The sequence below is a fragment of the Sinohyriopsis cumingii genome, chromosome 17, assembly GCF_028554795.1.
Source record: "Sinohyriopsis cumingii isolate HCF-2022 chromosome 17, ASM2855479v2, whole genome shotgun sequence".
NCBI lineage: Eukaryota > Metazoa > Mollusca > Bivalvia > Unionida > Unionidae > Sinohyriopsis > Sinohyriopsis cumingii.
Genome location: NC_142977.1, coordinates 71,844,485 through 71,861,191, shown reverse-complemented (window position 1 = coordinate 71,861,191; position 16,707 = coordinate 71,844,485). Strand labels below are relative to the sequence as shown.

Below are 16,707 nucleotides of genomic sequence, written 5' to 3'. Positions count from 1 at the left end.
ATGCATTCAATAGTAAGTTGTTTAACAACTCCAAATATTATAAACACTTCCTGTTCTTTTTTCCTCAGAATAAAGTTGGTCTTTTTTTCGGTAACAAAAATAACACCATGGAATACAATTGCTGCCAATAATTCAGGAATCTCATATCCCACTCCAGAACTTGTTTATCTCCATGTTTCTTTCTGGATCTATACTTTGCAATGAAAACATATCAGTACAGTAGAAACATGGACCCAGCCTACCCCTCATGGCCAGTATGGTAAGCATGAAAGAGTTTCCATTCATTAACATATCAGTACAGTAGAAACATGGACCCAGTCTACCCCTCATGGCCATTATAGTGAGCATGAAAGAGTTTCCATTCATTAACTTATCAGTACAGTAGAAACATGGACCCAGTCTACCCTTCCTGGCCAGTATGGTGAGCATGAAAGAGTTTCCATTCAATAATATCAAGTTGCACACATCATCTGCATGTAATCAATTTTTATTTGCTGATATTGAGAAATTGGTTGAAATTGTATGATACAAGCATTCAACTGCAAATACAGTTCTTGGTCTTGATTCAGTGCATGCATTTCTGTATGTGAACTTCATGCATCAGGCTGATGTTTTATATATGACGGTTGCTGTTAGTGCATGATTCATATACACTTTGGTGGAAATGGGAACAATGAAATCTGCTGCCATTATTAAAAATAAAATTTAAAAAATCAACTTTAAGTTACTTATTCTCAGAAACTACTCATCAGAATATGTCCATATTTGCCAAACAGAACACCCCAGTCTGCATGAAAGGCTTTCAGATTTATAGATATGATGCAGATTTGCCAGTTAAATATGGCCACTATTACTAAAAATAGATCAGCTGAAAATGGTATTTGTAGATAGATTACCTGTATTGACACGTGTTGTGTATAGATTACAAGGCAGAAGGAAGACCTTGAAATAATGAACAGATTAATTAATGGTTTGATGCAAAAGTGATCTTCATGTAAAAGACTGGTTGCACAACCTCTGCTACATGATTGCTACTAGCTATTTACATACATTACAATGAGTCCATTGTTATTAAAATTAATCTTTTCTGCATGCCTTATGCATGTGGTTGCCACCTACAGGCAGATTATAAAAGTACAGGAAAATTGGAAATGACCAAAAATGATTGGCAATATTAACAGATGGGTCTGTATGTTCAGGTTATTTTAAACCAGGTTTCAGTTATATATTGTGTAAGATGAGTTGATACAATGATTATGTTTGTTTCAGAGGCCATGCAGAAAGTGTTGGAAGAAAGTGAAATTTTTGAGAAACTGAGACTGAGCTATACTGATAGCAGAGAGAGTGCTACATTGAGGCAAGCCCTTGTTGAGTAAGTTTTACTGTGCTTTCACTGATTTGGATGGGGTACCAGTTGTTATTGAAAATCCTAAGAGACTGGTACAAAGCCAGTGTCTTGCAGCAATAAATAAACACTCTTCTTAAAGAGCCTGGTAGCAATTGTTCACATTACAAAATCAGTGTAGGCTTTTCCTGGTTCCCAAAGTCAATGGCAAGCTTTGTCTGCTTGTAGATCTAAATTTTCTGAACAAGTTCATTTGGGTATCATAGTTCAGAATGGAGAAACTGATATTGGTTTTCATTGTCATTCAGGAAGCAAACTTTGCAATCAGTCTTGACCACCAGGACAGCATTTTACAAAAGCACAAGGCAAGTTATCTTTTGTATCAAAATATGTAATCATTTGTTTCACTTTTTTGTCTTGAATTTCTTGTCGATAAGGACTGTCCCAGTAACCCAGTTTTATCCCATCCAAGTATTTTATTCAGTTGGGTGTGGAGTTCAAATCCATCTTGAGCCAAGTTTTTCTCTGTCTGGAACATGCCTTGAAAACCATGAGAAGTGTCTACCATTCGTTCAGAGAAGAGAATTTCAGCCAGGGAATTTCTTCACCTCATGGGTCTTCTCAATCTTGTGGCAGGTCTTCTTGTCTAGGAATGCCTGTTTCTTGTCCAAATATGCCTGCTTCTTGTCTAAGGATGCCTGTTTCTTATCCAGGTATGCCTGTTTCTTGTCCAAGGATGCCTGCTTCTTGTCCATGAATGCCTGCTTCTTGTCCAGAGATGCCTGCTTCTTGTCCAGGGATGCCTGCTTCTTGTCCAAGGATGCCTGCTTCTTATCCAGTGATGCTTGTTTCTTGTCCTAGGATGCCTGTTTCTAGTCCAGGGATGCCTGTTTCTTGTCTAAGGATGCTTTCTTCTTGTCCAGGGATGCCTGCTTCTTGTCCAGGGATGCCTGTTTCTTGTCCAAGGATGCCTGCTTCTCGTGCAAGAATGCCTGTTTCTTGCTCAAAGATGCCTGCTTCTTGTCCAGGGATGCCTGTTTCTTGTGCAAGGTTGTCCGCTTCTTGTGCAAGGATGGCTGCTTCTTGTGAAAGGATGCCTGCTTTTTGTCCAGAGATGCCTGCGTTTTGTCCAGGGATGCCTGTTTCTAGTCAGGGATACCTGCTTCTTGTGCAAGTTTTCTTTCTTCTTGTCCAGAAATGCCTGCTTTTTGTCCAGGGATGCCTGTTTCTAGTCTAAGGATACCTGCTTCTTGTGCAAGGATGCCAGCTTCTTGTCCAGTGATGCCTGCTTCTTATCCAAATTTCTGCTTCTTGTCCAGGGATGCCTGCTTCTTGTCCTGGGATGCCTGTTTCTTGTCCAAGGATGCCTGCTTCTGCTTTTTGTCCAGGGATGCCTGTTTCTAGTCAAGGTTACCTACTTCTTGTCCAGGGATGCCTGCTTCTTGTCCAAGGATGTCTGCTTCTTGCGCAAGGATACTTTCTTCTTGTCCAGGAATGCCTGCTTCTTGTCCTAGGATGCCTGTTTCTTGTCCAAGGATGCCTGCTTCTTGTCCAGAGATGCTTTCTTCTTGTCCAAGGATGCTTTCTTGTCCAGGGATGCCTGCTTCTTGTCCAGGGATGTCTGCTTATACAAATATGCTTTCTTCTTGTCCAGGGATGCCTGCTTCTTGACCAGAGATGCCTGCTTCTTATCCAAGGATGCTTTCTTCTTGTCCAGGGATGCCTGCTTCTTGACCAGAGATGCCTGCTTCTTATCCAAGGATGCTTTCTTCTTGTCCAAGGATGCCTGCTTCTTGTCCAGGGATGCCTGCTTCTTGTCCAAGGATGCTTTCTTCTTGTCCATGGATGCTTTCTTGTCCAGGGATAACTGCTTCTTGTCCAGGGATGTCTGCTTATACAAATATGCTTTCTTCTTGTCCAGGGATGCCTGCTTCTTGACCAGAGATGCCTGCTTCTTATCCAAGGATGCTTTCTTCTTGTCCAAGGATGCCTGCTTCTTGTCCAGGGATGCCTGCTTCTTGTCCAAGGATGCTTTCTTCTTGTCCATGGATGCTTTCTTGTCCAGGGATGCCTGCTTCTTGTCCAGGGATGTCTGCTTATACAAATATGCTTTCTTCTTGTCCAGGGATGCCTGCTTCTTGACCAGAGATGCCTGCTTCTTATCCAAGGATGCTTTCTTCTTGTCCAGGGATGCCTGCTTCTTGTCCAAGAATGCTTTCTTCTTGTCCAGAGATGCCTGCTTCTTGTCCAGGGATGGCTGCTTCCTTTGCGAGGATGCATGTTTCTTGTCCAAGGATGCCTGTGTCTTGTGCAAGGATGACTGCTTCTTGTCCAGGGATGCCAATGATGCCTGCTGCTGAGACTGCTGCAGATGATTCCCCTATCCCTTTGGTAGCCAAAACATTGTTGATTGGATCAAGTGATGCAGGTTCAGACTGTATGATGTCCTATCTGAACAAATTGGAGGACATAGCCTGGCTTGCAGTAGGAATCTGATAGAGGATTAACTGCTGGAAATTATGATCAGCACTTCCAAGAAGTTAGCTAGGTTCGTCCCATTCACAAGCAGTGAATACGCATTAATTTTCAGGAGATGAAAGCCATAATTAATGCCTTTCAGTCATAGCAGGAGATTCAGACTTGGGCATGTGTTTTCATTATGACTGACAATTTAGCTGTTGTTAACTACTTTCATAAACAAAGGGCAACCAGGCCTCGAGATCTTTGCCCTCTGGTTTGTGATTTCTCAGGTGGTCTCTTTCTCAGCAAATCCACATCCAAGTCCTTCACATTCCAGAAAAGCTGAATGTTAAATTATTTAAAATTGAAACATTGAAAACAGATTTTTATCTGCTGATCAGATACCTCTTTTAAATTATTTTTTCTTTCAGTACTTTCTTCTTCAAGAAAGCTTTTAAAATTGATAAATCCCCCTCCCCCACCCTTAGAAAAAATTCTGCAGTGAGTTCCTTGGGCTTATAAAAGAAATCGTTCTGTACTATATCATAAATTTTCAGATAAGAACATTACTTTTGTATGTCAAACTATCAATTTCTAATGCAAGTTTATTTCAACAAGCTAATTATTCTAATGCTTATAAACATTAACCCTCACAATAGAGCCTCTCAGTGTAGCACAGCCTTATATAATGGGGTATTGGTATGGATCCCATTAAATTTGCAATAGGACCCATAGGTATAAGACAACCTGATGTAATGGGGTATAGATATGGATCCCATTAAATTAGCTACAGTTATAACACAACCTTATAAAATGGGGTAAGATCCCATTAAATTAACTATAGGGTCCATAGGTATAACACAACCTTATATAATATAATGATTTTTAACCCCTTTAGGACATTGATCTGTAGCTCCTTTATAACACTGATTTGTAGCCTCTTTATGACATTGATCTCTAGGTTCTTTATGACATTAATCTATAGCTCCTTTAGGACAATTCAGCTTGCTGTAAAACAGTGCTTACTAATTGCTTTACAGCATTAAAACATGCTGTGCTTAACTTGCTGATACTTATGCTGATTTCTTTTGCTTTCTTAAAGTTTTAAAATGAACTTAATTGCATGTAGATTTTCCCAATTCTAAGGGTACCAAATTTAATTCACTTCCAAAATCAGAAGAAAACTCCCACCTTGTAAGCAAGATTCATCATATAAAAAAGTCCAGAATTGTACATTTGAATCAGCTTGAAGAAATAATTAGGCTTTGGTGATCGTGACTTTATTTTCAAGATCACAAATCAGTACTTTATGTTAAGTGAATGACATGGCATCAGAGATTGCGACATGTTCTTGCTTTCTAAACAAATCCTCTTGACATACCTCAGTATAAGGTTACCTTACTTACACTTCGATGCTGGCACAAACACCGTTATTATTAGGGAGTGATACATTTTTGTTTCCAGGGAGGAGATGTTAGCCAGTAGTCAGATAGAGACTGTTCTTCACCATAAAAAGAAGGACCAAGAATTCATTGCAGAACAGCTTGCAATAGAGGTGAGTACTATAGAGTGCATATTCTGAAACACATTCAGAATCTAGAAGAAAAATAATGATTCTGATTTCTAATACTCATATGAATGTAATGCACTTTCTGATTTGTAAAATACTAATAATGTGCAACAGCTAAATCCAAGATAAACTGTTGGCAATTTTGATGCCATCATGGATTCATAACTCTTCATATGACATGTTGACATGGAGAATAATATATTTGTCTATATTTTAGCAAAATTTTGCAAAATGCTTTTTTGTGTAAGATTGTCGAACATTAATGGTAGTGTTACCATTGCCAATATCTATTTTTAATGACTGATTTCGCTTACACAATACTGGCTTTGCTGACACATTAATTACTATCCTTATTGGCACATTACTGGCTCTGCTGACACATTACTGGCTTTGCTGACACATTAGTGGCTTTGCTGGCGCACTAGTGGCTTTGCTAACACATTACTGGCTTTGCTGGCACACTACTGGCTTTGCTGCCACATTACTGGCTTTGCTGCCACATTACTGGTTTTGCTGCCACATTAGTGGCCTTGCTGACACATTAGTGGCTTTGCTAGCACACAATTGGCTTTGCTGCCACATTACTGGCTTTGCTGCCACATTACTGGTTTTGCTGCCACATTAGTGGCTTTGCTGACACATTAGTGGCTCTGCTGATACATTAGATGGCGCTATACAGTTTCGCATTTTGCATAGGATTAGGATTTTAAAGAAAAAAGCATTTCCCTGGCTTTCCTCACTGGTTATACTGGCTATTTAAAAAAGACCTTGTATATCTTAGGTATAATGCAAAGAACCTTTAATTCCCTTTATTTTGGTGTATGATTGATGGGTGTACTATGGGTTATAGAGTATACAGCTTGGCCTTACTTCAAATGTGCACCTTTCAAAAAAGTGCTAGCTCTACTTGGTCATTTTCACTTCCTGAACTTCAGAGGTCAGTTGTATAAAAAAGAGCCGATAACTTTTTTTACATTTTATATATTTGGTAATTCATTCATTGCACTTTCAGAAGCTTGTATTGTCTAGTCTGGCAAAATTCATTTGCCCTATTTTAATAGCTGCTATGTATAGTGTACTTTAGACTAATTCAGACTGATTTTTTAACACAAGGGAGCAGTCATTTTAGTTAGCAGTGTGCTTAAATCATGTAAAATTTCCAAAAGTACAATATCCAAAAGAAATATCATCCACATTACATTAATGTAGCATAAAGGTATGCCAACATTCTCTCCATTGTGCATGTTTTAAATGCGAACTACTTTACCTTACATACATCACTCTCTCAAAAGTACATATTATCTGGTGAGCGCCACCTTACTGGCTCTGCTGACACATTGCTGGCTTTGTTGACACATTAGTGGGTTTGCTGGCACACTACTGGCTTTGCTGACACATTGCTGGCTTTGCTGACACATTACTGGCTTTGCTGCACATTACTGGCTCTGCTGTCGCATTACTGGCTTTGCTGACACATTACTTGCTTTGCTGTCACATTACTGGATCTGCTGACAAATTAATGACATTGCTGACACATTGCTTACTGCTGACATGTTACTGACTCTGGTGTCGCATTACTGGCTCTGCTGACTAATTACTAGTTCGGCTGACAAATTAATGGCATTGCTGACACATTACTTACTGCTAACACATTACTGGCACTGCTAACATAAATTGGTAAAAGTGACTTTTTTGTAATGAAAACAACCACTAAAATCTTTCCACCTTCTAACACACCACTGCAATCTGGCACTCTTTGTACTATATTTTGTTTGTGCTGCTTTATTACCTTTGGGATTTGCTTTTTCCTACTGGCACATAAGGAATTTGTTAATTTTTGTTAATAAGTTTTCATGACATAACTTGGGTGCATGCAAGGGAACTAAGATAAAAATCATAATGGTACATATTGTGATATTGTATTTGAAAATTATATTGAGATATTTAATGATATCAAATATAAATATTATATGGAGATATACTGTGAATTTGGGTCAGTATTGTTACATTATTGTAATATATTTATTAATTAAACATAGTTATTCTCAGTCATGTTTGCCATTATATGCATTATGGTCAGGGTACATAATCCTTTAATAATAATTTTGAAAAGCAGTGGTTTATAGTGTTCAAAGTCTTTTCAGTGAAGATCTACTTGCTCCAAATTTCTACAATTAATATTCAGGATTCGCCGCATTTTATTATTCCTGTCAATTGATAGAGTTAGTTATCAAGGTATAGTTCATTCACAATATCACTGCACAGTGTTTATAGTTTTTTGTTTGTGTTTTTTTATCAGGTCTAATGCACTTCTTAGTGAGAACAGGAAGTGAAAATCACGTATAGTTACTTGACAGTAACACTTTGACAGTAACACTTGACATAACACTTGGCATAACACTTGGCATAACACTTGACAGTAACACTTGACATAACACTTGGCATAACACTTGACAGTAACACTTGACATAACACTTGACAGTAACACTTGACATAACACTTGACAGTAACACATGAACAATGAGGCCATGTAGAGCCTGTTTCACTTCAACCCCTGTTCAGTGTAGACTGCATGTTTCACTTTAACCCCTCTTCAATGTAGACTGCATGTTTCACTTTAACCCCTTGTAGACTGCATGTTTCACTTCAACCCCTCTTCAGTTTAGACTGCATGTTTCACTTCAACCCTTCTTCAGTGTAGACTGCATGTTTCACTTCAACCCCTCTTAAGAGTAGACTCTTCAGTGACATAAGTGCTTTTGCACTGCAGTTCTAAATGCACTTTAAGTGCAATAATAAATTGATCCTTATCAACTTGAATGTACCCTTGATAGTCAATCTATGGTTTGTTGATGACATTTTCCAAATTATACAGCTGTATGTTTTGTATTGAGATAAAAATTGAATGTTCAGTTTTAGTCTTTTGTTTTTCAAAATCAAATCTTTTTTATCACCTGAATGATATGTGTAGGATCAGCTGCAGAAAGAGGCCTTTGAAGTACTCCAGCTTCAGAAGGATGCAAAGCATCATCGTATTACGGCTCAAATCAGTCTAATTGAGGAGGAGCTTGTTCAGCTTACGACCATTGAGATCCAACGTAGAGAACTCCGCACTGAGGATGAGATTGTATGTACACAGTATATTCTAAATTTAAGAACAAAATTTTTTAAAAATCTTCCTCAGTCTGTCACAGAATTTTTTATTGCATTTTATGCAAAACTTTAAATGCAGCACTCTCTACTTTCTTCTTCATATATGATACCTGAGCATAATACCTAGGAGGACTACTACTACCATACAAATCCAGCCCTCCCAGGCTAAAAATGTTTAGCAAAAAAAAGCCTAAACTTGTCTGCCCACCTAGTTGACCATTAGAGTGATCTCCCCTTGATACAGGGATTGGTGCCATGTGCTGTGAATACTTAAATTGCTACTTCTGCTCATGCCAAGTCACATACTCTCTACAGTCAGAGGCCTTACAACCCAGTCACTTACGCTCTACAGTCAGAGGCCTTACAACCTAGTAATAGTATGGAAATTGTCTACTTCCAGCACGTTGTAGAAGTCTTTTTTTAAAGTGACTTATACTCCTTCTATAATTTTCAATATTTCTTTCTTTCTTTGATGATAAAGTTCAATCTTATTAGTAGCATCCTCACACACTTAGGTACATACCAGCACAGGTCGCTAGTGTCTCCCCTAACATTGTTATAGCCGTATTTAAATATGTGCAGGTCTGGTGTGTGATATAGAAAACTTGAATAATGTTACTGTATACATTTCTGCTACAGTCAGATACATACAAGCAAGGTTTCTGTCTAGTCTAATCTAGTCAAAGCTTCCATGCATTTATATATGCAATGCTTTACTGATTTTACCTGTACAGGCCATCATTTGGCCTTTCTTACAGGTAACACTGTCTTACAATTGATATTTTAGCATCAACTTCATAAGTGTAAATAAAATAATTTAGTGATGTAGTTCTACTTTATCTGTAGGTATTGTGTTCGCTATGAAAACTAAATTATATAACTGTATAGTTTCCACAGTGGTTGGATAAATATTGGTAAGTTTTCTATTTCCAAGTTAGTCATAGCATCCATGTTGTAGTTACTATAAGCATTGATTCAGTGATTTTACCTGTATATGCAGTTAATTCACCTTTCTTACAGATAACTTGTATTAGAATTGATATTTTAGCATCCAATTCCTAAGCATTAATGGCAATGGTCCAGTTTCCAACCTGCATTGGCTGGAACCTGTGCACATTTACTGGTAAATTATCATAGTGGCTAACTCAGCACATACATACTGTGAGTTCATAATGTGGGACATGCGCCAGGCTACACCTGTAAATATTGTCTCTTCCATTTTGTCTTACAGATTAGACCCTGTGCAAGACTAAATGCAAGACCTTTAAATATTGGAAACACATGACTAACATGTAGTTTGCTTGGGTTGCCAATCTAACAACATATTGTTACAAGCCAGGGGTCTTTACTTGACTGAGCAGTGTCAAACCCTGACACAATTCCCCCTAGAAGTCATAATTTTACCCCAAGTTTCCAAAAACTTCCATACAACTTCAGTTATAAATTAGAAAGCCTGACGTATCCATTCTATACATAAATTTTACTCTGATTAATGCAATACCACAGATCTCACAAACTGCCAAATATCCACCAACTGCACATCCGCATGGCCTCTCTTCATTGGGTTTCCGTACCACAAGCAGTTCTTGCCATAGAAACTATGAAACTGTCCCTTAACACAGGGAACTATTTTAACTATACCACCTTAGGCCAGTCAAACTATGGTTTCCAGCCACTTTCCAACAGTATAGCAGTTACTGCACTACATTTGCCACCATGATGACATAACGGTATCTGCCGAGTCCCTTCTTATTGATTTCATTGTTTAAGTTGCCGGTTTCGTACTGTAAATACTGCCATTGCAGTCACACCACAAATGTACGCCACTGTATTTTAGTAGGGACTTTATTATTCCATTGACACTCTTTCAGTTTGGACCTGAATCTGCTGCTAGTGAACCATGGCATCAAGGAACCTAACACTTTACTCCATGACGTTAGCTCCTAGTAATTGGCTAATTATTTCGAGCAAAGGAATATCTCTATTGCACCGAATTCCAATAATCAGACAAGTAATCACACAAAATTTAAGAATTCCTTAAAAAAGAGGTGCTATAACCAAATGCGCATACATCAAATTTATTACAATATTTCAGTTCTGCTCTGCAAGGTCTGAATATCAATGGGCTGCCAATCTTGGGGCACTAAAGGGTTAAAAGTAGTTGTTGAGGATGAGCAAGCCGTAAGTATCCATGTAGATTGACTTTAGTGGAAGATTGACTTTCAGAAGGATATAATACTCCACATCAGCCATGAGACATCATAAACCATCATGCTCAGAGAGCTCTGACTTCACCTTCACTGCCACAGCAGGATAAACCTTTTTTGGCAGTACCAATAGGCCATTTGTCGCACAAGTTCAGCACCATTTCAGTTGCTGGGGAGTGGGATAGAAAACAAACAGTCTCAGTTAGCATCTTACATATCAAATTTATAGAATGGCTACATGGATCAAATATCCCCTACCCCATCCCAGCCTCATGAACTGGACAACATCATGCCAGCTGAGATGGCCATGTTCTGTCATGAAAAGACTTTGCCACATGGTTCTGATTGCAGTGGTTCATGACCACAATTGATCATTCAGTATCAGCCATCAGCAGAATGATTTTTTCCAATTTGCTGAACCCAATTTGTACAGGCACTCTCATGGATCAGTCTTACCCTGCATAGTTCCATAACATACTGGCTTGAAACTTTGCCTTGCTTAGTGCATCAGTATCCAAGTAATGTCACTTCACTTTGTTCTCACGCTATTCACAGGAAGCCTTTATTTAGCAACTATTTGGAAGTCACCCTATCTAACTCAGGACATTCTGTGAGCTTAGTGAGCTACCATCCTTGACATTGTTTTTTAAGCTTCTTTGCGGGCAACACAGGAGACATTGACATCAATGCCTTTTGCCCAAACTTTTTCTCAAACCTCCCCCCTCCTTCTCATCATTAATACATTAGATCTTGATGATGTGAAGACTCAGCCTTCTGGGCTTCAGGTGAGAAAGTTTTCCTCCTGCTATTGTCTGTCCACCTCTTCCTCTATCAACTCTCTGATTTAAAGTTCTGACATAAGTTGATTTTGACCAAAAAGGAAGAACCTTCTTTCAGATTACTTCCACAGTCTGGCAGAATGCTAACCTTTTGGGCTGCTTGCATTGTCATTTACAGGACCCAAGCATCAACTGACTCTTTTTTACCCAAAGATGCCTTCCCTCAAAGTTTTGTCAACAGTTCTATAAGTCCCACAGTCCAGTTTTCAGTATGGATACCTGAGCAGTCAACTGAGACGTGAAGTTTTGGGGAATGTTGTGGCTGTGGCCTTGATGTTGGTTCTGGTATCTACAGCAGTTTTTCAACAGGCAGAACACAGTTTATCATTTCCCACCCTGAATTCACAGTCATGCATGTTAGTCTGTTTCCAGGGTTGTCCAATATACAATGGCCAATGCTACAACAGCAGCTACTGACTGGTGGAATGAGATGCTGTGCTATTTGCTTATTACACCTTTCTTAAAGATAACCATAAGGCCAACCTTTATCATCAAATCTCGTTAATGAACAGGTTAACAAAGAAGCCACCAAGGAGACTGATTCCAAGCACACAGTCTCAGCGGCAGAAAAGCGGGTTTTGGAGAAATCACTTTAAAAAAAGTACAAGGACTCACCTTGGACACAAGCAACTGGAAAGCAGTCTTACCAGTGGAAACCACAATTATCTAGAACAGAAGCGGACAAGAGGCAGAGAGAGGGTGATCATTTTCATCAACATTTCTCCATGACAGCCTTCCTATCTATACAAATTACGTCATCTTCATACATCGCTTGTTGCAGATCACAGTACAGGGAAGACTCCAATTCTTCAGTGCCAGATGGGACACAATTTTCCACAACAACCTATGGACCTGACAAGTGGTTTCTCATTTCTCCAGCTTTACCTCAGCTGCAAAAGTTCCCATCAGCTCCTTTAAAGACACCACTCTGAAGTAAGAAATCAACAGTCTCCTCAGGGCAGTAGAAATCATTTGTAGTGTAAAATCTGCAGGCTTTTGTTTGAGGCTGTTTCTCGTTCCAAAGACAAATTTAGCTCTTTACCCTGTCGCTGACCTAAGCACTCTTGATGGATGCATTCATGTCCCTTAGTTCATAATGGAAATGTTACAAAGTTTTCTAAATACCTTTTAGGAAGTGAGACTATGCATTTATTGTGAACTTACAAGATGCATATCTTCATATACCCATTCACATGACTTCCTTGAAGTTCCTGCAATTCACTTACAAAGAAACCATTTTCCCATCTAGGGCACTTCCATTTGGACTCATCGTCAGTGCTTGGGTTTTCACATGATTGTTGGACTGATTAATATCCCATGTCCAGACCACCTCGAAATCAGCAGGATAAAACTACCTGAACAACATTCAGGTAAATTATATCGTGACATGATATTCCTTGTTACTCTCCTTCTCAGTCTTGGTGTCCTAGTCAACAAGGACAAATCCAACCTCATACCATTTGAACAGTTTGTTCATCTAGGTATTGAGTTAGCATTCAGGAACATGCATTGAAAATTGGTATAATGGTGGTTTCCGTACTCATGCAGGATAATCTTTATGCCAGAAACATTTTTGCCTGCTGGGTTTGCTTAATGTGGAAGTGGACCTCATCATCCTAGATCACCTGTTTATGTGCCCATTACAAATGATTCTTTGTCCAAATGGAGGCAGAGACTTTGTCCATGAACCATACAAACAAAATCTGCACAAATATGAGGTTCCATCTCATAAAGATGGGGCAACCTCACTTGGCTCACATTAGGTATACGTTTGCAAGTAGAACCTCTGGAATCACAGTCTCTACAGATATGAGGAGAGAGGGGCACACCTTCCATTATTCCAGAAAGCCATTGGATTGTGGGCCCCCTCTGAATCATTGTTTGCAAATAAACATTCTCCATATGTAAGCCATTTTGAGTTTATCATATTGCCTGACAACTTCACTTATCTCAAACGACAGAGTGGAACCAAGTCCCAAGACATTTGTGTTCTTGTTTTTTCAGACTGTATTGATAAGCAGATTTGTTTGATCTGTTAGTAGTCACATAGATTAATTAACTCTCTAGTTTTGGTTTAACTGCTAGGACTAATTTTAATTATTTTTAATTGAAGCCCCCATTTTCATTTTGAACCTGCCCCCATTTTCATTTGAACCTACATTATCTCTTGAACCGGCATTATCTCTTTCAGAATCGTTTGGCTGAAAAGCGCATTCAGCTGATAGAGATTCTTACCTCCCTGTTGTATGAACAAGAGAAAAGGCAGAAAGAGCTCAGGAAAAGACTGGTTTGTATATTAGATGGCAAACCATGTAATTTGCAATAATTATTGAGAAATATAATTGTAAACTGTCCTTATTTTTTGATCTCCAGCAAGGGTCATGCTGAATTCAAAATATTTGTCGAAGTATCTTCACCTTCCTGATAAGAGGGCAATGTAATGGGGAAAATGTGGGGGATTGACTGAGAGATCAGATTTTGTTTTAGTAAAATAAATTTGTCAACAGTTGGTGTTTTACTAGCTCTTGTAGTCAGATAATGTCCAAATACAGAAAATACTCATTATAATATCAGAAAATATTAAAGTCTTGAATCATAAGAGCGGCTGCATAACTTCACAATAGCACTGGATAGTAACCTCAGATGTAAGTAACTGTTGCTGAAAATTGGTTACAGTGACTCATCAAGGCTAATCATCTCATCTCTGTACATCTTAATAGAAGTATTTGATAAATTTATTAATCTCATCCTGCATTTGAACATTGCAGTTCTTGACAAAACTATTTGGTTGCATGGTTCAAAAAGTAGGGGATTTCAGTTACTTTTTTGAGGTTCACTTTTGTTTGATTGTTGGTAAAATTGTAATATGGTACATATCTGAGGTTACAAGAAGAACAAAGTTGATTTTAAAGCATGATTCTTAACAGTAGCTTGCAAGCAATTTGCATCCAACATTTTCTCTGAACTTTTTCTCTCATAAACTTTGAAATGGGGCTATGTCCGCATAGTATCTTGAAAGCTCTGTCACAAACATGACAGATTTCATAATTTGAATACTATTTTTAGCCATATCACAGTAGGTTGGACATATTTATTATAACCTTATCAAAGTAGGCAGGATACTCTTGCAGTAACCTCATCATGGTAGGTGGGATAAACTTTTGACTACCTCTTAATGATAGATGGGGTATACTTATGATAACTTCATTGTGCTTTTGGTAACTCATCACAGTACTGTACATTTTTTAACTGAATTAATATGTTGTTAATTATATTTACTATTACTGTAATGTGTGCTGTAACAAAAGTTATCTCCCTTACAGCAAGAGATGGAACAGCAGAGGGAGGATGGTCAGATAGACTACTGGCTGGTGCAGTATCAGCGACTCATGGACAGAAAGCCACAGACATTAATAGATCAGGTAGCCTGACTATTTCTTACACAGAAATAGGGTAGTATGGGATTAATCCTGTAAACAAAATTCATAAGTAATATCCATATTGCATGAAAAACTCAGCTGTCAGAACATGTTTCTTTGTAGCTCATTTTCTTGGGATTGTTCATGTTGTAATGATGAAATTGATGATAATATGCATCACTGCTACCGCTGCACACTTACAACAAAAGAGGCTCATTGTGGCATGTTATATACATATGATCTTACTGAGAATCATGAAGTTTGGTGAGTGGATGCATCTTGATAAATTCACTGTCCTTTTTGACAAAAGAAGTTTCAGTAAAACTTTATTTAAGAAATCATTTCCAACGATAATCTGATTCATAGATTACAAAAGAGAAAATGATGACATGCATATACATATCATGAAAGAAGTACTTATGATTGTATTATTGTTCCAGGAAAACCAACTAGAGATAGCAGTAGTCAAGATATTAGAACAGTCAGGAGCCTCAGATTACATCCCATTGTTTGCCCACAACAGAATCAGCATTGAAACATTGTTACAGCTTTCAGATGAAGATCTGAAACAAGTAAGAGTAAAAAAATCTATTTGAACATGGTACATTTGACAAAATGTTTTTCCAAAATTAATTAAAGTATGACTACCAACCTTTTCAGCTATTTTTGGCAAGTAAATAAAATCTGAATTTGGTTAGAAGTATAATTTGTAGCAAAGAACAACATACAGTGGAAATTCCTTGCAGATTAGTGCCGTGTTTCAAAGGATAACCTTTTGTCAATATTATTGAAACAAATTGCCACAATTAGTTAGTTTCAAAGATGGTGCAGGATTGTAATGGAATTTCCATTAAGTTTGCAGTTTTCTGCTAAAGATCTTTACTTTTATCCAAGGTTGAAATTCATTTAGCTGCTCAGCAATGGTAGTCAGCATTTTTATTTGATATATTGCTAGTTCCACTGGTCATAGACCAGAAACACTAATGGAATGACCTGTTTTCTGTTGTCCGTTATCTATCATACATTATCTGATATCTCTAATTCGATGTTTTCTGTTGTCCATTATTCATCATATATCATCTGATATCTCTAATTTGATGTTTTCTGTTGTCTGTTATTCATCATACATCATCTGTTATCTCTAATTCGATGTTTTCTGTAGTCTGTTATTCATCATACATCATCTGATATCTCTAATTCAATGTCCATGCTCATCAGTCCATTAGCACAAGTTTGTTAAAGCTATTTTTTACTTGGGAGATTGACATGAAATTATATACACACATCCACCACAAGGTCTAGTTGGTTCTAAATGAAAATGCAGTTCAAACATCCAATTTGACCACCACAGCACCCGTTTTGAAAATTGTATCATTACTCCTCCTTTATGTATAGTCATATCAACATAGGGTTTTCACCACAAGAAGTTTTATAAACATGAATCAACTTGAATAGGAAAATTTGAGCCTTTAACTCACACTTTATCGAAGCTACTATCATAGAAAACACGTTTCCTAATAGCATTTGACTCAGCATGCAGGGTGGGCAAATTACATGCCCTTTCAATTGATCTGAATTATCTTCTGTTCAAATCATATGGCTTGGTTGTCCTCTTGATGCAACCGGACTTTGTAGCCAAAAAACCAATTACCACCAGTCAGCAATCAAAGAGTTGTCTTACTCTTGCTATCCTCCATAGACAAGTCATGAGCAG

The 16,707-nt window shown here is 38.0% G+C and overlaps 1 protein-coding gene across 1 annotated transcript in view; it reads left to right on the top strand.

Annotated features, from left to right (window-relative positions):
• The window catches only part of LOC149779218 (E3 ubiquitin-protein ligase LRSAM1-like), an 86,051-nt gene that overhangs the window by 58,672 nt on the left and 10,672 nt on the right, over nt 1-16,707 (top strand). The window contains exons 15-20 of the mRNA XM_089939786.1: nt 1,270-1,372; nt 5,270-5,360; nt 8,347-8,502; nt 13,766-13,861; nt 14,898-14,996; nt 15,434-15,565. Coding sequence (XP_089795912.1) covers nt 1,270-1,372; nt 5,270-5,360; nt 8,347-8,502; nt 13,766-13,861; nt 14,898-14,996; nt 15,434-15,565 — 677 coding nt within the window. The remainder of the gene's footprint in view (nt 1-1,269; nt 1,373-5,269; nt 5,361-8,346; nt 8,503-13,765; nt 13,862-14,897; nt 14,997-15,433; nt 15,566-16,707) is intronic.